This window comes from Somniosus microcephalus, chromosome 3 (genome assembly GCF_052327205.1).
Source record: "Somniosus microcephalus isolate GS21.2 chromosome 3, FLI_Smic_1.0, whole genome shotgun sequence".
Lineage (NCBI taxonomy): Eukaryota > Metazoa > Chordata > Chondrichthyes > Squaliformes > Somniosidae > Somniosus > Somniosus microcephalus.
In genome coordinates this window covers 213,460,837-213,483,262 of record NC_140989.1, presented here as the reverse complement: position 1 = coordinate 213,483,262, position 22,426 = coordinate 213,460,837, and the positions used below count along the sequence as shown (strand labels likewise).

The 22,426-nt window shown below is 45.1% G+C and overlaps 1 protein-coding gene across 3 annotated transcripts in view; it reads left to right on the top strand.

Annotated features, from left to right (window-relative positions):
- LOC147121710 (centrosome-associated protein 350-like) overlaps positions 1-22,426 on the top strand; it is a 106,318-nt gene that overhangs the window by 36,519 nt on the left and 47,373 nt on the right. For all 3 annotated transcript variants that reach the window (XM_085982152.1, XM_085982153.1, XM_085982154.1), the window contains exons 10-14: positions 2,999-3,195; positions 4,775-4,962; positions 9,279-9,366; positions 11,298-11,444; positions 12,784-12,956. In XM_085982152.1, coding sequence (XP_085838278.1) covers positions 2,999-3,195; positions 4,775-4,962; positions 9,279-9,366; positions 11,298-11,444; positions 12,784-12,956 — 793 coding nt within the window. The remainder of the gene's footprint in view (positions 1-2,998; positions 3,196-4,774; positions 4,963-9,278; positions 9,367-11,297; positions 11,445-12,783; positions 12,957-22,426) is intronic.

Below are 22,426 nucleotides of genomic sequence, written 5' to 3'. Positions count from 1 at the left end.
GAGTAATAATTCCACCCAAATTGACGGATTGAGTGCTCAATGAGCTTCATGAGGGTCATCTGGGAGCGGTAAAAATGAAGAACTTAGCCAGAGTGTTTGTGTGGTGGCCGGGAATCGATAGAGAAATCGAAGAGATGACCAAGAGCTGTACAGGATGCCAGAAGGTCCAAAACGCCCCACCACAAGCCCCTCTACATCCATGGGAGTGGCCCTCATCTCCATGGCAAAGGGTGCACGTTGATTTTGCTGGTCCATTTATGGACTCGATGTTTTTAATTGCGGTGGATGCACATTCAAAGTGGCCAGAGGTAATAAAAATGTCCTCAACCACCACAGAAAAAACTACCACAGTCTTACGAACCATATTCGCCAGAAATGGGCTGCCTGAACAGATTTGCTCCGACAATGGACCACAGCTTGTGTCTGAAGAGTTCCGGAGGTTCTTAAAGAACAATGGTGTTAAGCATTACACATCCGCCCCATATCATCCAGCCACCAATGGATTGGCTGAGAGGTTCGTTCAAACATTCAAGAAGGCTATCAAGGCAATGTGTAATGAAGACATACCCCTACAACACAAGGTGGATAACTTCTTGTTTGCCTACCGGAATGCGACACATGCGGTTACCAACCAAACTCCAGCCATGATGTTCTTCAATCGAAGACTACGATGCCGCTTGGATTTGGTTAAGCCAAACATCAGAAGAGATGTGGAGAACAGGCAGTTTCAGAATATGAATGAAAGGCCGACCAGGAGTTTTAAGAGGTCAACCAGTTTTGGCCCAGGACAACCGCACAGAGAAATGGCAGCCAGGAACGATCTGTACACGGCAAGGACCTCTAATGTATACCGTGGACGTTGGAGAGAGCATTGTAAGACGCCATGCTGACCAGATTCTAGAGTCACTGGAAAACGTCAATTCCACACCACGATCCGATACACCTGGTGATGAAACCGAAGTACCAATTGCATCTACCTCAGAATCGGGAATATTGGAAGCAGACGAACCCAACAAAGACGTTGATTCCGAATCAACTCTGCCAGAAGAACCTGATACCCCAAAGAGGCGTTATCCAGACAGAATCAGGAAGCCTCCTCAAAGACTGAACTTATAATTGCTTAACTTCAGCTAATGTATATGACAACTGTAATTGTAAATATGTTATTTAATTATTAATCGAATGTTATGTACTGTTTAGCTAAAAGGGGAGGAATTGTAGTGTATGTACTTTGCAGAAGGAGCTATATTCTGCAGCCCCTGTATACTGCAGTACCAGTAGTGACCACCCCTGTCTATAAGCCTGTGTAGTAACTTTGTATAGTAGTTCCCGTTTGTCTCCACTCAGTAAAGACCTGTTATAACCAACTCCTGCAGTCCGTGTCTCAATTACACACGGACATAATACTGAGATTCCCTAATTAATACCATTGTGGCAGCACCTTCACCACGTGGACTGCAGTGGTTTAAGGCGAAGGCCCACCACAACCATCTCTGGACACAATGGAATGGGCAATAAATGCGTGCCTTGCTAGTGTCGCCCACATCTGAAGAACAAATAGAAATCATTTTAGCTGTGCGGTATTGTGACCCATTTAGTTCACCCACTTTCATCACTGAAGGAGCAAGCACTTGCACGCAAGTGTGCAAGAGCAAGAAGTGCTACGTTTACCCAGTCCACTGCAGGAGTTGTATGATGTTGCTATGGGGACGATCAGTGCACTTACACTTTGCATTCCCCTGAGATTGGAATCTTCCCTTCCACTGTCATTCAACAATTCAGTAACTCCGCCCCCCCCCCCCCCCCCAACCCCAATTAATTGTGTCCAAATTAGTAACCAACATTTTGGGTTTAATTTAACATATTCGGCTGATTTTCTTTCGTTTTCCTTTTTGGGGGTGGGGAGTGCAGGAGACGAGCTCCATGTCACCAATCACTTGTGTCCAGGAAGCCATAGGTACCCAAGCACTTGCTGGACATTTCTGTCAGATGACAGGATTGAAGTGGCAGCGCTGGCAACTGATTGATCGAGTCCAACAGTCCCGTGATGAAGACTCAGGTCCTGGTGACGTGGAAGTGAAAGCATTTCCATTTCCCACAGCAGCCTTACTGAGTGACTTTCTGAGGGAGATTGACCATTTAGATCGTTTAGTGCCAAATTGTGGTGTCTGTCTATTCGGAGCTGGGTTGACACTGCCCAACCTCATATTATCCTAATGCCAAATACTTCTCAATACTTGTAATTGTAGGTTTATTGTTTTAACTCTTTACTCTGCAAGGTAATCAGAGGCAAGATCAACCAAGGCTTTAACCTTTTCTTGGACTAATTGGTTTTCATTAACATTAAAATATACAACAAGATTTACAGATAGAGATTCATACCACCTTTAAGTCAGAAGTGCAACTCGAAAATCAGAATGGCCAATTCTTCTGCTTCAGAAAAGTGAGAATTTGACTAATTCTCCATCAACATCCTTTATGATCTTCTGGCCGGCCTCTGGTTTGTCTTTCTTCACTTTAGAATGGCTGCTCTTGTACCATTCTTTCTGCTAAAAGAAGCTTTCAGTAACTTTCCTCTCTTACTTTCCCTTGGCCACAGAAACAGCACCTGGTGTTTACGATGGTTTCCCATGGTCTTTCAAGGCCTCCTTATCTGTATATAATGCTCCTGTGAAGAGCCTTGGGCCGTTTTACTACTTCAACGACGCTATATAAATGCAAGTTGTTTTTGTTGTAGCGCTCCAGACAGTCTGAAGAATACTTTTCAATTTGGCCAACCTTCCCAGCATGCTGCCGTGAACAGTCAGTGAAACCGTTTCATTAATACTTGAATTAATACTTCGAACCAAACTCCGCTCCTTGAGCAAGTAATAAATCCAAGTTTTCTAGCCCATCCTTTTCACTTCCTTACAACTGGTATTGAGAAGTCCAACATCCTTCACAATACTCCGCCTATTATTTTCCATTGCCCATTGTAAGTTGTGTGCTGTCTCTCCAGACTCTGCCTCCGTTGCCACTGAGTACTCCCTGAAGTTTGACGAGTCGATGACCGAAGATGAGATCGAAGAGAAATCCTTCCGCTCCCTGCTGCCATCAGAGAGCCACCGCCGCTTCAACATGGAGAGGAAACGCAGCCGGCAGGACGATTCGGACGAGGACACGGCCCGGGACCAGTCGGCCTTGACAGCTGTCAAAGTGAGTTAATGTATGGGTGTGCCAAGAACAGAGGAGGCATGACAGTTGCTGGAATCTGAGTACTTAGGAGCTGGTGTGACAATTATCAACAACAAAATATGCTAACTTGGGCTGAAAGGGTTAAATTATGAGGCCAACTAGACTTGTATTCCCTTGATATGGAAGATTAAGGGGTGATCTGAGTGAGGTGTCACAATGATTAATAAAGGTTAATAGGGTAGATAGAGAGAAACTATTTCCTCTGGTAGGGGAGCCCAGAACAAGGGGGCATAACCTTAAAATTAGAGCTAGGCCGTTGAGGAAGCACTTCACACAAAGGGGAGTTGAAAATTTCAAAACGAAGATTGATAGGTCTTTGTTAGGCAAGGGTATTGAGCGTTACGGAACCAAGGTGGGTGGATGGAGCTAAGATACAGCTCGGCCATTATCTAATTGAATGGCGGAACAGACTCGAGAAGCTGAATGGCTTCCTCCTGGCAGCCTCGAGGCTGTGTGGAATGCCCAGGTATTCAGTACTGGTGCATCAGATACTGCATGCCATCCACTTGCTGCCCTCCCCATCGCCAGGCGTCTCGACCTCGTCTTGCCAATGGATTCAGATGTTTGGGTGGACGGGCAGGGAGAGTGAGGCGAACTCTGCGTAAATTTCCCGCGCTTAAATCAACCTCCTGCGCAAGTGCCATCCATCTCGGACCTCTCTTGCAGTTACCTTCAATTATCAGTAAAGAATTGTAGTAAATTCTAAAACTTTTAACGTCAAATCCAGCACGTGTTCACCTGACTGGGAGAACGAGGTCAGAAAGATTAACAATCTGATTAAAATGTTAGTCCTCTTCAGGAACCTGGGGTGGGGGGGAGGAGATTTAATTGCCCAACAAGGACGTTTCACTAAAACAAAAGCAAAATACTGGAAATCTGAAATAAAAATACAAAATGTTGGAAACACTCAGCAGCAATGTTCCCTGTAAGCTGCGCAGTGCCCCAGGGGTCCCACGTAGAAAAACCGCACATGCACGGTAATTTGAATTGGCCATGTGGCCCAAAAAAAATCATAGGGAACATTGCTCAGCAGATCAGGCAGCATCTGTGGAGAAAGAAACAGAGTTAACTTTCACTTCTTTGCATCAAAATCTGTCCATCGCACTTTCCTTGATTCAACCACCCACCTCAATTTGCGGCCCCCCCCCCCCCTGAAAAAACAACTTCCTACCCAGTTGTCAATTTACTTGTTTGCCATTTTTCAGAATCTGGCAGCAAATCGGTAGCTGGGTTCCTGACTAAATAAGTGATGTCCTTGCCAGCCTTGGTGTGTTTCACAGAAGATGCAGTAAATTTTGGTAAAATTATGTAGTGACTGCCAGCAATCGCTAAACCTGATGAATGGTGGGACATTTTGGCAAGTTCACACAAGGTGCAACATATGTCAGGCATGTCTGATGGTTCTGGTAGCTGCTTTAGTTGGTGCTGTTGCCTACACCTGGTCTTCAATGTTGTTGAATTAAGGGCAGGTCTTGCATATGTCAGTGGGAAGCAGCTCACTTCACTCAGTGTAATATTTGTGTCTCTTTCTGCTGTTCAGCATGATTTGAGCATGCCCTTCTCCGGGGGGCAGGACAGTTTCTCCAAGTTCACCATGGAGATGGTGAGACAGTACATGAAGGAGGAGGAGATGCGTGCCCAGCACCAGGTGTCACTCCTCAAGCTGCGAGAACGAGCCCTGAAGGAAAAGACCAAAGCCGAGTTGGCCTGGCTGGAACATCAGAAGAAGTGAGTAGCTGACTTATGCAGTGAAGTCAAACTCAATGGCCTTTCAACATTGCAGTGTATGCAAAATGGGTACAGCAGATACTTCCAGTAGTACAACTTGGCGGGTGGGTGGGGAGAGCGTGGGAAAGCCATTTTTCATTGCTCATTATGATGGGCCTGTTATAATGACCCAGAAATTCAGGTCTCCAAGGGTGAGTACGCACGGGGTACTCACCCGTAGGCCCAAAGGAAGTGCCGGTTTCCTGCATGCACTGCGCATACGTGGGAAACCAGCACTTCTGTTCCCCTGAAAGAAGGGGTTCAGAGGTGGGACACGTGCGCAGGAGAGGCTGCGCGTGCGCATCGAACTTAGGTTTTTTTTTTGCAGGTTTTCTCGGGAGGGTAAGTCTCCAGAAGTTAGACATGTAAAAAGCATTCGCAAGGCCTGCTTTTTACAAGGTAAGTGGTGAATTAATTAAAATTAAAACATTTTTTCCACAGGTTTATTATTTTTAAATACTTTAAAGAAAGAAGTTTATTTTTAGCCCCGTTAGAAAATAAAATTCTTTTTTTCAAAAATTAAAATTATTGTTTAAAATAGTTATTTCATGTAATTTATCGTTTATTTACAAAATGTGATGTTTTTTAAAAATTTATTTGAAGATTTAGTGATGTTTTGGGGCTTATAGTATTTATAAGTTTGACAGCCCTTCCTGTCAAACTTATGAATGAAGCATTCCCTGCTCTGATTGGCTCCCCATGGCCCACGTGATCCCAGGGGACGCATCGAACTAACTGCGCCCCTGGGATACGCAAGCACTGCGCGCCGGCAGTTGGAGGAGGCCCAGGATCGCAATTCCACGGGGGCCCGCAGCTCAACGGCCGGCGCGCAAGGTAAGTGCAGGTCGGGGGGGCTTGCACCCGCGGGAAGCCCCGACCCGAATTTCTGGGCCAATATGTAGATTGCACCATATTTCCTCTCATCATCATGGATTAAGGATAGAATGAAAGTGATATTGAAGAATGGTATAATCTTAGGTTGTTTAAAATTAATTCTCGGGATGTGGGCATCGCTGGCAAAGCTGGTATTTATTGCCCGTTCCTGGTTGCCCTCGAGAAGGTGGTGGTGGGCCTTGAACCGCTGCGGTCAGTGTGGTGAAGGTAATCCCATAACTGCTGTTCCTCTTTTGATCCCATAAGTGCTGTTAGGTCGGGAGTTTCACGATTTTGTAGCAGATTGATGCAACCGAGTGCCTTGCTAGCCCACTTCAGAGGGTAGTTAAGAGTCAACCATGCTGGCGTGAGACTGGAGTCACATATAGGCCAGACCGGGTAAGGACAGCAGGTTTCCTTCCCTAAAGGACGTTAATGAACCAGTTGGGTTTTCACAACTATTCAACAGATTCATAGTCACTTTACTTAGACCAGCATTTTATTTTCAAATTTTCTTTAAACTAAATTCAAATTTTCAAACTGTCATGGTGCGATTTGAACCACACTGACCGCAGTGTTTCAAGGCCCACTACCACCTTCTCAAGGGCTGGATTAGTTGTCCAGGATCACCCAACCAGTCCATAATTTAAAAAAAAAATGTATGTAGTGTACTTTGGTGAAATTTGTTTTTACTGAAATGCCAGATGGGTTAACTTACCTCTGAATATTTGACTAACATTCCAATATTGTCATAGATTGCATCATGGTTGCTGAAGCCTCTGTTGAGCCCAGCCATATGAGTCATCCATTCCTCCCTCCACAGTGTTAATGCACCACTTCTTGGCTGTGCACCTAAAAGATGGGGGCAGGCAGAAGAGGAAGGAGAAGATCTTTTGCACTGATTGTCCATCTTGCTATCCATTCATTGGTTGATTGGGTGGGGGGTGGGGAGCGGTGTGAGGGAAGTTGTCTATCTTGCTATCCATTCATTGGGTGGGGATGTGAGGGGAGGTGTCCATCTTGCTATCCATTCAGTGATTGGGTGGGGATGTGAGGGGAGGTGTCCATCTTGCTGTACATTCATTGGGTGGGGGGGTGGGGAGAGGTGTGAGGGGAGGTGTTCATCTTGCTATCCATTCATTGGGTGGGGGGTGGGGAGAGGTGTGAGGGGAGGTGACAAGTCCATTATGGACAAAGGAGCTGAATTTCAGCGGGGAGGTTAGAGTGACTGTCCTTGACTTCAAGTCAGCATTCGACCGAGTGTGACATCAAGGAGCCCTAGTAACCCTGAAGTCCATGGGAATTGGGGGGAAAACGCTCCACTGGCTGGAGTCATACCTAGAACCAAAGGAAGGTGGTTGAAGGTCAATCATTACAGCCCAGGGCATCACTGCAGGAGTTCCTCAGGGCAGTGTCCTAGGCCCAACCATCTTCAACTGCTTCATCAATGACCTTCCCTCCAACATAAGGTCAGAAATGGGGATGTTCGCCGATGACTGCAGAGTGTTCAGCGCCATTCACAACTCCTCAGATACTGAAGCAGTCCATGCCCACATGCAACAAGACCTGGACGACGTTCAGGCTTGGGCTGATAAGTGGCAGGTAACATTTGCGCCACAGCAGTGCCAGGCAATGATTATCTCCAACAAGCAAGAGTCTAACCACCTCCCCATGACATTAAACGGCATTACCATTGCCGAATCCCCCACCATCAACATCCTGAGGGGTCACCATTGACCAGAAACTTAACTGGACCAGCCACATAAATACTGTGGCAACAAGAGCAGGTCAGAGGCTGGGTATTCTGCGCCAAGTGTCTCACCTCCTGACTCCCCAAAGCCTTTCCAGCATCTACAAGGCACAAGTCAGGAGTGTGATGGAATACTCTCCACTTGCCTGAATGAGTGCCGCTCCAACCACACTCAAGAAGCTCGACACCATCCAGGACAAAGCAGCCTGCTTGATTGGCACCCTATCCACCACCTTAAACATTCACTCCCTCCACCACCGGCGTACTGTGATCGCAGTGTGTACCATCTACAAGATGCACTGCAGCAACTCTCCAAGGCTTCTTTGGCAGCACCTCCACCTCGAAGGACAAGGGCAGCAGGCGCATGGGAACACCACCACCTCCAAGTTTCCCTCCAAGTTGCACACCATCCTGACTTAGAAGTGTATCGTCGATGGTTCAAAATCCTGGAACTCCCTACCTAAAAGCACTGAGGGAGTACCTTCACCACATGGACTGCAGCGGTTCAAGAAAGCGGCTCACCCCCACCTTCTCGAGGGCAATTAGGGATGGGCAATAAATGCTGGCCTTGCCAGCGACGCCCACATCCCATAAACGAATAAAAACAAGAGCGGCAGCCCTCCTCTGCTGCTGTATCTTTAACATTTAGTAACGATTGGAGTGAAATGTTCTTAAATATCCTCTGCCCCAACTCCACTGCATCCAGGTCACGCAATTAGTGTCACAATGACCTCCTTGTACTGCCAGTTTGACCATTTTGTAACCCGACATTATCTCCTTTGTTTTGTATGACCTTGTCCTGAAATTATCCCCACTGCAACACTGCAACCAAATTCCTCGCTGTCCCTCAAAAAAAATGCATAGTAAAAAGTTATTAAAATAGCTAATTCGGTGCTTTGCTCCTAACTTTGGTTGTAATTACATAAACAAACAGTGTCAGAACTGATTTAACTGCATTCCATTAAACTAAAGACAGCCTTTTAACTGAGAGACACTTGGTACCTGGGGAGAGCTATTCCAACCCTGATATAGTTAGTACGCATGCGGTAAACTTAAATCACAAACTGCTGTGTTAACATAGTGTAGGAATGGGCAAAAAAGACCTTCAATTTGGAACTGCTTGATTTTAGATCGATAACCTGATGGTACAAATTGTCAATTCATTGTTTTGAAAGTTGCAAGTTGTTTGGTAATTCCAATCCTACAGTCATAGGCTGGCATCTGCCAGTTGTTCATTTAAAGGGAAAGCATGTCTTGTTCCAACTATTCCCTTTATTTGCCATTGAAAAAGGAGGGGGAACACTTTGCCCAAAAGTGCTCTTAGATTTTGCTTCCCGATTAAACTTACAATGATTAGAGAATAAGCAACTTCTCGCGAAAATAGTTTTTCTTCAAGTTCAGTATGACAAACATAGAAAGGAACTAAAGATGGAAATTTTCAAAAAGGACATGCTATCCTAAGCCCTGATCCTGCTTTGGGTTTGGTTGCAAACACAGCAGTGGTGAATACTGTACTTCAGTCTGTTCTGAACAATGGAATGGTTCTACTTTCAAAATCAAAAATACACGTTGTGCACAAGCTGATTTATACATTCTGTTTGTATGGTAGGCAGTCATTGGACCATTTGACTTTACCACACTCTCTTTTAACCAGGCGCCTGAGAGACAAAGGGGAAGATGACAAGATGCCGCCCATCCGTAAGAGACAGCGTGGATTGCTTCTCAGGCTGCAGCAGGAGCAGGTAATACCCATTGAAAGCCAAAAGGAGGTATGGGGCTAGATTTCCCACCCATTGACTGAATGAGGGGGTACTCTACCCCAAGGTTCTCAGTTGGTTGCAAGCCTTTTTTTTGGGAGTATGAAGTCTCCAGTTTTTCCTTGATATGCTAACAATAAATATTGTATATCCTATGCCTGGGGATACAATATAACAAGTGTACATTGCATGGTGCATCTGAACACAGTTTTCCCACTGGAGACCTTTTGTTATGACTCTCATTAAGAGCACACCTGTACATTAGCGATAATGGTTATTCACAAAGTCACGAGAAAAATGCTTGTACATGGGCCCAGAATACATTTTATGCAACTTGTTGTGAGCTTAATGTTATTTGAAATTGTTGTCCTGCTTTTCTTCCATGTGAGAGAAATTAACCATCTGCCATTTGCTGCAATGGATGCGCTATTACACATGCAAAAAAAACAGGTGTCAGCTAAGGTTGGTTGTCCTGTGCCCTTAATTTGGTATGTTATGCGCATAGTTGCTGCTCTGGAATTCGAAAAACTCTTTTATTTTTCATCACGCAAGCTTTCCCTGCTCCAATTGCACGGTTTACTTTCATTAGCTACTTTTGTATTGGTGCTGGTTTTAATTTGGATTCTGGGAATGCGGAATCCATAAGCCAGCTTTGTGTTCACACTAAATCCAGCTTCCTTACCCTTCCAGCAGACCTGTATCCTCGGTTTTTGTAGCTCACAGATACTGGTCTCCTGGAATTAGAATAAAAACAAAAGCAGGGTTTGTTTCTCAAACCACTACACTTGGCCCCTTCCCTCTCTTTATCCCAGAACTACTCTGAAGTGCATCTCGCTCAAGCTGCTTACCTTTCTGTTTTTAATTTCTTCGGACGTACACTCTGGAACATACTTTTCTACAAGGTACCTCTGTTTGACCAGCACTCATCTCTCTATCTCTCTCTCCCAACCCCTGGCATTGAGCTGCTCTGGAAGTGTCTCGATGTACCTTTCTTGCATCTTTTACCTGTACTGCACATCAACCTCTTTCTATTCTATCCTTTCCGATTCCCCTCTTGCTGATCCCGCAAGGTGTACTCGAAGCATACTGTTATAAAGCATTGCCTGATCTTGGTCCTGTTACGTGTTTCCCTTTGCCCCGTCACATTCACAAATTGCTGGTTTGACTTCCTCGCCCCACAAGGTGCTGATTCTTGCTGGTACGTGGTTGGCGCAGGTGCTGGCAATCTGCTGGTAGCTTCGCACAGACTGCAACTGTTGCCTTGTTATTTGCCGTGGAGGCCATCACCGACGGACCAGATCTTGTGTTCACTCAACTTGCCAACTTCCCAGCGGGAGTCACTAGGCACCTCTCGGGCGGGAGTGGGAACCCTGGCTCTTTTTCCTGCTCCTCTTCCCCCACCCCTTCCCGAAGCACAAGGGAACCAAGGACAATTTTAAGATTTCAACCATCCAGGTGAGATGGGTTAGCTCACCACAGACCAGGAATCAAACCTGGGACCTACTGAAATAAAAACACAAAATGCTGAAAACACTCAGCAGGTCAGGCAGCATCTGTGGAGAGAGAAACAGAGTTAAAGTTTCAGGTCGATGACCTTTCATCTGAGACCTACTGATCTGTCTGGGTTAATGCTACACATAAGTTTCATCTAAAAGGTGGAGAAGCTTGCACTATGAAAAAGCATTGCGTGTTATAAAAGATGCACAGTTCGCCTCAATCTTTTAGTGGGACGATGCAATGGACTGCATAGCTTGCAACTCCCTGGGCTGTGGAAATGTGTAGGCTGACCTCATTTGGTGGCTTTTGTCCATGGATAAGCCACAGCATGCTGTTGTTCACGGTCAACATCCCCTCTCCCCGATTGCTTGTTTCTCATTCTCTGATGTGGTAAAACTTTGCCCCTCACTTTGCCACAGGCTGAAATCAAACGTCTACAAGAAGCCAACAGGGCTGCTCGTAAGGAGAGACAGCTAATCCTGAAACAGCAGGAGGAGATTCAGCGCATGCGTCAGACCACCATCAAAATACAGGAGAAACTCAAATCAGCTGGAGAGGGCAAGCTGGTCAGTACCCCACCTTATACACGCCATGTGCAGAAGATGTACTCTACTGAATTATTCAATACAAGGTTACTCTGAAAATAAGGAACTGCGTGCCCATGGGCATAAATAGGGATCTTGTACAATACAAGCTTGCTGTTCAGCAAAGTCTGTACCCTGTATTAGAATTACAATGTAAATGAAAGGATTAACATTTTACAGGGAAGGATATAAACAAGTGCAGGTTAGCCTGTTGGTGAGAAATGTCAGCTTCAGTCTCCCAGTAATTTTACTGAGAAGATAACATGTTGACATTCAGTCTTCTGCAGAGGCCAAACCTCTGTGCTTACAACTGCATACTGTGCCATGGAAAGTATTTTGCCCTCACCTTACTGTCCGTTGTGTGTGTTCATGGGCTATCGAGTGTTATTCTACATTACATAGAATTTACAACACAGGAACAGGCCATTCGGCCCAACTGGTCTGTGCCGGTGTTTTTTCTCCATGAGCCTCCTTCCACTTTCATCTAACCCGATCAGCATATCCTACATTATTGTCAAAAGGCAGAAGCACTTGATAACACAGTGCATAGGAACAGGGGTAGGCCATTCAGCCCCTCGAGCCTGTTTCACCATTCATTTAGATTATGGCTGATCTGCACCTCAATTCCATCTACCTGCCTTTGTTCCATGTCCCTTAATAAATACCCTTACTTAAAAAAAAATCTATCAATCTCAGTTTTTAAATTTTCAATTGACCCCCCGGTCTCAACAGCTTTTTGGGGGGGAGAGTTCCAGATTTCCACTACCCTTTGTGTGAAGAAGTGCTTCCTGACATCAGCCCTGAATGGCCTAACTCTAATGTTAAGGTTATGCACTTTTGTTCTGGTCTCCCCCCACCAGAGGAAATACCTATCATATCAACTCCTTTTAATCATCATAAACACTTCAATTAGACCATTCCTTAATCTGCTATACTCGGAATTTCATGCCTAGTCATAATTTAACAATTTTAGCCCCAGTATCATTCTAGTGAATCTGTGCTGCACCCCCTCCAAGGCCAATATATCTTTCCTGAGGTGCGGTGTCCAGAACTGAACATAGTACTCCAGATGAGGTGCACATGCACACAATTGTTCATTTCTTGTGTGTTACACTTCCTGCCCAAAAACAACAGATGGTTCTCCCTGCATGAGAGGGGTAAGCATGCTGTTCAGTTCTGGAAACTGATTCTGGTGAATCCCAACTGCATTTTGTCCCAACAAATTCCAGAATCGAGGTCCTGTTAAACCTTTCCACAGACCTACCTTGGTATATCCTCTGGCTCAATTTCCATCTCTAACTACTTTTTAAAATCATTTTAGGAGCTGCGGAGCACAGAACAACTCGAAGAGAATGTTTCTAAAGTGAGCCACACTTCCAGTCCCTTGCAAACAGATGTGGAGACACGGAGCCCCTCCCCCGTTTCTATTTCGGGCAGCGAGACCAGCAGCATCATGCAAAAACTGAAGAAGATGCGCAGTCACATGGATGAAAAGTAATGCGATACACACTTAGCTATTGGGGCTTCTATAACGTCTACTGCTGTGAAAATCTGCCAACCCTAACCCACTCCGTTCCAGCCCATCCTGGTGGTGCAGGCTGTGTTTGAGGGGGAGAGGGAGCTGACATTGCCGAGATACAATACAAGAGGCTATGTTGGGCACTGCTGGGAGCTTCCTGTTAACCATTTAAACTGTATCACATTCCACTCGGAACATTTGCATTCAGCCGCTAGATAAAAAGCCCGTTCTAAGTTTCCCGGTTCTGTTTGGAACTGTTCGCCCCGCGACCTCCCCTGCCCCCGCTTAACTCCTTGCCTCCCAAAGCTAGTGACGTTTGCCAGATAATGCGGTTCCACAGGTGCTACCCCAAATTGGCCCTCTGAGGTGGTGGGGCATTTGACCTTTGGCCCCGGGAATGGGGCAGCCAAGTCCAAATGTGACCTCGCCAACTGCACTCCAAGCAGGCTTTCCTGGAAACTCTGGCAGTATTTATTCTTTGCCTCATTATTTGTGTCAGCACCCTTTGCCCCACTGCCCTGGCCCAAGCCTCACGGAATTGGATTGTGAAAGTGAAGACTTTTCACTGGTGAAAGCTCACTTTGCCTTTAGTCAGGGGGGTGGTGGGGACGTGGAGGTACATATAGATTTTATTATCCTTAATCTTCCTGCTGGTATTGCTGGTTTTACATCATTAACGTAAACTTTTTCTTGGTTATTAAATAAGAAATAATTACATGAGAATGATGTGCCGATTTGATGGTTTTTATTTAACTGACCATCTGTTTTTCGAGAATTGATATTTTCATGAAATTTATTTGCTGGTTGTACAGATATTCAAAGCAAGAAGCCCTTGCCCGGTGACACACTGTTTCTCCATCCCCCCATATTGCACATGCTGCGATGGGTGATGGTCACAAACTGTACATTCAGTTGATATCATTTTCAATTTGTAACTGAGTTTTGAATGAGTTTGGGTTGCCAGACTTTCAAAGCCTGAGAGAGACAAATCTGATACCTTGAACAAAGTAAGGGGATGATTGAAGTGTCTAATGCCAATGAAGTGACTCAAGTTAATAAGTCTCACCGTGAAAGGAAAGGTGAATGAAAGTTTGAGGTTACTGCTGACAAAGTTTTTCGATGCACTGTGATGACTTGACAATCCCCCTCTCGTTCTTCCACCCCCCACCCCACCCCACAAAAGCCTGTTGGATCTGAGCAGAAATAATCAGTGACGTCTTAAAATGGCAACTAACCAACCAAAGCACAGTTACATGGGGCCTTAACAGCTACAGTACCCGGGCCAATGACACTTAAGTTTTAAGGTCTAGGTGCACAGAAGAGAAGTTTCTGACTTAAAATCAGAAATAAAAAGCCGCCTTGACAGGAAACTGTAACTGGTCAGCAGTTAGTTTCACAGATCGTGCAATAGTAATCCTTGAGTGGTTATAATGTAGAGCCAGCTGAGACAGGCTGGATGCTGTGTACATGTACCTAGTCTTTGTGTGTGTGTGTGTGTCTGTGTTGGGGAAGCAGTGAAGATGCATACTGTGACAATCAGCTTGCCACGCTGCAAACGTACCATCCGCTGGCTAATTATAGTGGGATTAACATTGAGAAACCTGTGCCCGAGCTGCTTCACCCTTCCTGATGATGGAGCTGCAGTGAGGTAAGCAGCCACTGCAGGAAAAATGTATTTGCAGAAGGCAAGAGGAAGGATGGGGGGTGGGGTGAGGGAATAGTCGGGAAAGGTGGGTGTTCTGCGTGGCTGGCAAGATGCTGTGTCGTGGCAAGCACCCTCCCTGATTGAGGCTGGTAAGCACCACAGAGCTAGAGCAAGGTTATTTGCAGGAACTAAAAGGGGAAGGGAGAGAGAAGCGAAAGTCACAGAGGTGAATATGTTTAAAAAGGTCCTTCAGAGAAACTAGTTAGCACAGTGAGAAGCATTTCCTTTTCCGTTTGGATCATACACCTGTGGGTAAACTCCATGAGCAGTATCCTTTGGAGCATAGAGGTGGCTGTAGCTAATACATCTTGGGACGTTTTCAAATGGATGCAATGAGTTTGGATCATGCCGCGTTAAAATTTCATGCTGGCAGAATGTGGCTTTAGGAGGAGGTTGCTGTTCATACAGCAAAGACGAGTGTCATCAAAGCTTGCGGAAAATTAGGCAGCACAAACCTGCAGGTTCCCCAAGGTAGGTGGCAAGCAAAAGCAGGCACATGGCTTAGGTGTACATTGAAGGTCCATCCTTGAGTTTAAGGGAGGAGATCACTCCTTTAAGGTTATATTCGGCGAGATGATAGCCATGGCCTAGTAAGGACCAGTGAAGGTCAGGGTCTTTATTCGTTTTGTCTTCCCTGTTCTATCTTGATCGTGCTGTCCTGGTACAGATCTTTAAATATGGTGGTTGTCCAGTGATGGAGTATCTAATGAGAACTTGCGACAGCCACCTTAGAAAGATGGGCCTCTTGCCTGTTTGAGCTGCTGTAAGATACTGTATTTAATCTGGGAAACGACTAAACATAGAGGAGGATGTCCCCACATAGAAACTAAAATGGCAGGGGGTTGGAAACCTGTGCAGGGAGGCAGAAGAAAGGGAAGCAAGGATAGAAACAAAAGACAGGAAGGAGAAAAGCAAAAGTGGAAGGCAGAGAAATCAAGGGTGTAAATAAACAGGGCCGCAGCAAATAATAATTCTAAAAGGACTAAGTGTTAAAAAATCAAGCCTGAAGGCTTTGTGTCTTAATGCGAGGAACATTTGTAATAAGGTGGATAAATTAGCTGCGCAAATAGATGTAAACAGATATGATATAATTGGGATTACGGAAACATGGCCCCAGGGTGACCAAGACTGGGAATTCAACATCCAGGGGTATTCAATATTCGGGAAGGACAGGAAAAAAGGAAAAGGAAGTGGGGTCGCATTGCTGGTTAAAGAGGAGATTAACACAATAGTAAGGAAGGATATTAGCTCTGATGATGTGGAATCTGTATGGGCAGAGCTGAGAAATACCAAGGGGCAGAAAACGGTAGTGGGAGTTGTATACAGACCCCCAAACAGTAATGCTGAGGTTGGGGATGGCATTAAATGGGAAATTAGAGATGCATGCAATAAGGGCACAGCAGTTATCATGGGTGACTTTAATCTACATATAGCTTGGGCTAACCAAATTAGTAACAATACTGTGGAGGAGGAATTCCTAGAGTGTATACGGGATGGTTTCCTGGACCAATATGTCGAGGAACCAACTAGAGATCAGGCCATCTTAGACTGGGTATTATGTAATGAGAGGATTAATTAGCAATCTTGTTGTGCGAGGCCCCTTGGGGAGGAGCGATCATAATATGATAGAATTCTTCATTAAGATGGAGAGTGAAGTAGTTGACTTGGAGACTAGGGTCCTGAATTTAAATAAAGGAAACTACGATGGTATGAGGCACAAGTTGGCTAGGATGGATTGGGGAACGTTACTTAAAAAGGTTGACGGTGGACAGGCAATGGCAAACATTTAAAGATCGTATGGATGAACTACAGAATTTTTTCATCCCTGTTTGGCATAAAAAGAAAAGAAAAGGTGACTCAACCGTGGCTAACGAGGGAAATTAGGGATAGCATAAGATCCAAGGAGAGGACATATAATTTCGCCAGAAAAAGCAGCAAACCTGAGGATTGGGAGCAGTTTAGGATTCAGCAAAGGAGGACAAAGGGATTAATTAAGAGGGGGAAATTAGATTGAGAGTAAGCTTGCAGGGAACATAAAAACTGACAGTAAAAGCTTCTATAGATATGTGAAGAGAAAAAGATTGGTGAAGTCAAGCGTAGGTCCCTTGCAGTCAGAATCAGGGGAATTTATAATGGGGAACAAAGAAATGGCAGACCAATTAAATACATACTTTGGTTCTGTCTTCACAAAGGAGGACACAAATAACCTCCCAGAGATGTCGGGGAACATAGGGTCTAATGAGAGGGACGAATTGAATGAAATCAGTATTTGTAGGGAAATGGTGTTCGGGAAATTGACAGGATTGAAGGCCAATAAATCCCCAGGGCCTGATAATCTACATCCTAGGGTACTTAAGGAAGTGGCCCTAGAAATAGTAGATGCATTGCTGGTCATCTTCCAAAATTCTATAGACTTTGGAACAGTTCCCATGGATTGGAGGATAGCTAATGTAACCCCACTATTTTAAAAAGGTGGTAGAGAGAAAACTGAATTATAGACCGGTAAGCCTGACATCGCCAGTGGGGAAAATGCTAGAGTGCATTATAAAAGATGTAATAGAGCACTTGGAAAACAGTGACAGGATCGGACAAAGTCAACATGGAGTTACAAAAGGTAAATCATGCTTGACTAATCTAATCTGGAATTTTTTGAGGATGTAACTGGTAGAATAGATAAGGGAGAACCAGTGGATGTGGTGTATTTGGACTTTCAGAAGGCTTTCGATAAGGTCCCGCATAAGAGATTAGCGTGCAAAGTTAAAGCACATGGGATTGGGGGCAAGGTACTGTCTTGGATAGAGAACTGGTTGGCAGACAGGAAGCAAAGAGTTGGAATAAACGGCTCTTTTTCCGAGTGGCAGGCAGTGACTTGTGGGGCACCGCAGGGATCGGTGCTAGGACCCCAGCTGTTCACAATATATATAAATGATCTAGACGAGGGAACTAGATGTAATATCTCCAAGTTTGCAGACGACACAAAGCTGGGTGAGCGTGTGTGCTGTGAGGAGGATGCAGAGAAACTCCAGTATGATTTGGACATGTTGGGTGATTGGGCAGATGCATGGCAAATGCAGTATAATGTGGATAAATGCGAGGTTATCCACTTCGGTGGCAAAAACAGGAAGACAGATTATTATCTGAATGACAATAGATTGGGAAAAGGGGAAGTGCAACGAGACCTGGGTGTCCTTGTGCACCAGTCGCTGAAGGTAAGCATGCAGGTGCAGCAGGCGCGGTTAATAGGGCAAATGGTCTGTTGGCTTTCATAGCGAGAGGATTCGAGAACAGGAGCAAGGATGTCTTGCTACAGTTGTACAGGGCCTTGGTGAGACCACACCTTGAGTATTGTGTGCAGTTTTGGTCGCCTTATCTGAGGAAGGACGTTCTTGCCATGGAGGGAGTGCAGCGAAGATTCACCAGACTGATGCCTGGGATGGCAGGAATGACGTATGAGGAGAGATTGGGTCGATTAGGCTTATATTCGCTAGAGTTTAAAAGAATGAGGGGGGATCTCATTGAAACTTATAAAATTCTAACAGGACTAGATGCAGGAAGGATGTTTCCTGATGGCGGGGAGTCCAGAACCAGGGGTCACAGTCTAAGGATAAGGGGTAAGCCATTTAGGACTGAGATGAGGAGGAATTTCTTCACCCAGAGAGTGGTGAACCTGTGGAATTCTCTACCACAGAAGGCAGTTGAGGCCAATTCATTAAATATATTCAAGAAGGAGTTAAATATATTTCTTAAGGCTAAAGGGATCAAGGGATATGGGGAGAAAGCAGGGACAGGGTACCGAGTTTGGATGATCAGCCATGATCTCGTTAAATGGCGGAACAGGCTTGAGGGGCCGAATGGCCTACTCCTGCTCCTATCTTCTATCTTCTATGTTTCTATGTCTAAACCAGTTTGTCCGCTATGCTAGTGGTAACCAATAAGACCACTTGAGAAGCAAAACAGTGACCATGGGATCAATGGAAAAGGTGCATGAGGCTTCTGATTTACAAAGATGGTTGCTGTGAGTAATTCCAGCAAACAAAGTGAGAAGCTCAACCTAAATGAACCAAAACACTGAAATAGAAGGAGTGAGGTTATCCAGTTACCTTTTAGGGGAAATAATGAGGGAATACTCCATTTCAAAAATAGAGATATCTTGGAGACAGAGTTCAGAGTTTGAACAAGAATTTTGGGAAGTTAACAAACCCTAATCTTTAAGATAAATTTCGAGATCAATTTGGAGAGAAAAAAGCCTCAATGGCTGAGCATTTGGTCACGGAAAGCAAGTGTTTAGATTTGAGCAACTTTTCATGTGAAGTAAACAGTAAAGCCTATATATGTTCAAAGACTATCTGAAACAGTTCTACGCAAGTCCTGTTGATATTTGCTGCCATAAGAGTGGTAGAAAGATGTCAATCCAGAGATCAGGTAAGAGTGGAAAGTCTCCAGTTTGAATGCATTGATTTAATCTTGCATGATCTCAGTGGGCTGCTTGTGTGCGGCTCTGTTTTATGCATAGGCCTGTACGTACTAACAATACTTACTCTTATCCTGTTAGTCGGGAGGGACTTTCACCTTTCAAAATGTACATCTTCATCCCATTGGCAAGCTTTCTGTGTAGTTCTGATTCAATGCCCCAACTTAAAACTGGAGAAAAGCATCAGAACAGAAGTGCTGACAAAAGTGCTTATGAATTTGTGGGCTTCTGCCATTGTTCCATGAGTTTGATGTTATTAACAAAATGATACTGCAGCTATCAAAACAACAACCACCTGTATTTATATGTGCCTTTAACATAGTAAAATGTCCCAAGGTGCTTCACCAGGAGTGTCATAAAACAAAATTTGGCACCGAGCCACATGAGATATTAGGGCAGGTGACCAAAAGCTTGGTCAAAGAGGTAGATTTTAAGGAGCGTCATAAAGGAGGAAAGAGGTTTAGGGAGGGAATTCCAGAGCTTGAGGCCTTGGTAGCTGAAGGCATGGCCACCAATGATGGAGTGATTAAAATCAGGGATGCTCAAGCAGCCAGAATTAGAGGAGCGCAGATATCTCGGAGTGTTGTGGGGCTGGAGGAGATTACAGAGATGAGGAACAGCGAGGCCATGAAGGAATTTGAAAACGAGGATAAAATATCAAAAAGGGCAGAGGGGTTCCTGAAGTTCCTAATCAAACTCCAAAACCTAGTGGTGATTTCCACCCCCGCCACCCTTCCGCTGAGGGGACTTGTAATTCCCATTTTTACACGGTGAAAGTAATAATGTGAAACTGGAAACAGATTAGCCGACGAGTGGGATTACTGACAGGAAACTAGTTTAGAAGGATTAATTTTGTTGAGGGGGAGGAAGTCATGGCTGTTTATGGAAATGCATTCAACAATAATTGGGGAAAGCTTTTGGAAAGCATAGGCATTGTGTGGAAGGTAGATTACCATTGTTTTTGCCTTGCCTATGTAAGCCTAATTTCCTCTGTCCATTCATGTGCGCATTTTGGCTGTCGCTCTGGAATAAAGATCATTCCTCCTCTATCCTTTTTTCTTCTCTTGGGCTTTTCTTTCCTGTCTTCCTCCTGTCACCCAGTCACACCATTTTTCTTGTGTCTCTTCCTCCCCCCAGCCGATCATTGCTGTACTACTCTAACTTCCTACTCTTCTGCCATTCCAGGCTTAAACCCTCTTTGAATAGGGCCACAGATACCCTCTGTGCCTCGCTTGGCATTCTCTGGGCCCATCGAGATACCCGTTGCTGCCTACTTATGAGCAGAAACCCCAATTGCCCCATCCTCTTCTGTCACTGAACTTCCTAATGCAGAACATTGCCCACCTCCTTCCCGTCCCACTTGCACCACCTGCCATTACTCTCCTGGATTCTGCCAGCGGATCAGTCACTGCCCCGCTCCACATTTCCTTCCAGAATGTCTGTTAAATCATGAACCAGACTCTTGCCATCCACAAACTTATTTTGAATGATTGCATTGACATCCTGGATTTGACTGAAACTTAGCTTACAGTTGGTGACACTTTGCCCCTTACTGAAGCCTCCCGCCTGGCTATAATTTCTACCATGTGTCCTACCTAAACCGCTGTGGTGGTGGTATGGTCCTTGTCACCCAGGAGCAGCTTGGTCTCTCTTCCTCCTACTCCTCAGGTGCCTTCTCCTTTTAGGCTCCTCACCCTTTTCCAGCACCTCACTTCTCATTTAAAGTCCTTCATTGTCTACCCCCACCCCCGGCCCCACCTTGAGTTTCTCCCCAAAATCACCTTCCTTTCCTCCCTCAGCCTCTGCACCGATGAATCTTCATGGTCAGTGATTTCAGTCTTCATCTTGGCTCCCCTTGCTTCTCTTCTCTGAATTTACTGCCCTCCTGTCTTCACTTAACTTCTCGTTCCATGTAACATCTCCTACCCATATTCTTGGCCTTGCCATCTCTGGTGGTCTCTCTACTGCTGTGGTCTCGGTCACTGACAAGGCTGTCTCCAACCACTTCTTTGTATACCTCTTTCCAACTTGATTTCCTCTGCGCCTTTCCTTTTGAAGAAGCGCACCACAGAGTCATTTACATCTGCATTTTCAAACTCCTAACTGCCTTATCTTTACTTTCTCCCAACCTGACTGTACCTCTGGTATGGTCTCCATTTTCGTTTCCTGATGTCCAAGGGAGAACTTGAGCATATCTGGCATGCACTGGGTGAGCTATTCGTCACCAGATCTGGCTGGACTACATGAAGTGTTACCGGGCCTTGCACTACTTTCTCAAAACTGCCCACCATGCCAGGAATATCCTGTTTTTTCTCCTCTACCAACCGTCTCCTAAAACCCCATCCACCCTAACTTCCAGCAACAACAAATGGAAGGAGCTCATGGACGACTTTGTCACTAAGACTGAGACTCTCCGTTCAACTGCCTCTGCTGCTTCACCCTTTGGAAGGGGTACAGTGCAGATTCACCAGAAATGGCGCAGACTCGATGGGCTGAATGGCCTCCTTCTGTGCCATACTATTCTATGATAGCAGGGCTTTAAAGGTTAAATTATAAGGACAATTTGCATAAACTAGGTTTGTATTCCCTTGAGTTTAGAAGGTTGAGGGTTGATCTAAACGAGATATTTAAAATGATGAAGGGATTTAATAGGGTAGATACAGAGAAACTTTCCTCTGGTAGCCGAATCAATCTTAAAATTAGAGCTAGGCCATTTAGGAGTGAAATTAGGAAGTTCTTCACACAATGGGTCGTAGAAATCTGGGTGTGTCTTCCCCCAAAAGGCAGAGGCTGCTGGGACAATTGGATTTTCAAGACTGAGATTGGTAGATTTTTGTTACGTAAGGGTATCAAGGGATATGGAACAATAGTGGTAAAAATTGAGTTGAGGTACAAATGAGCCATAATCAAATTGAATGGCAGAACAGGCTTGAGGGGCTGAATGGCCTACTGCTATTCCTATGATCATTTGTTGCCATGTCAAACCACCCATCCAGACTCTTGCCCCCCACCCCCAACACCCCCTGCTCTACATCTGAACCCACATCCATTTCTTGTTTCTCTTCCTTTTCTTCTCGTGCCCTCTCCGAGCGCACGTTTTCCATGAGACCCACCTCCTGCTTCCTTGACCCCATTCCCACTGAACTGCTGACCACCTAATTTCTCCTCTTGGCCCCCATACTACCTAACATTAGCACCATAGTGACACAGCATAGAAGGAGGCCATTGTGCTCTTTGGTAGAGCTATCCAACTAGTCCCACTACCCTGC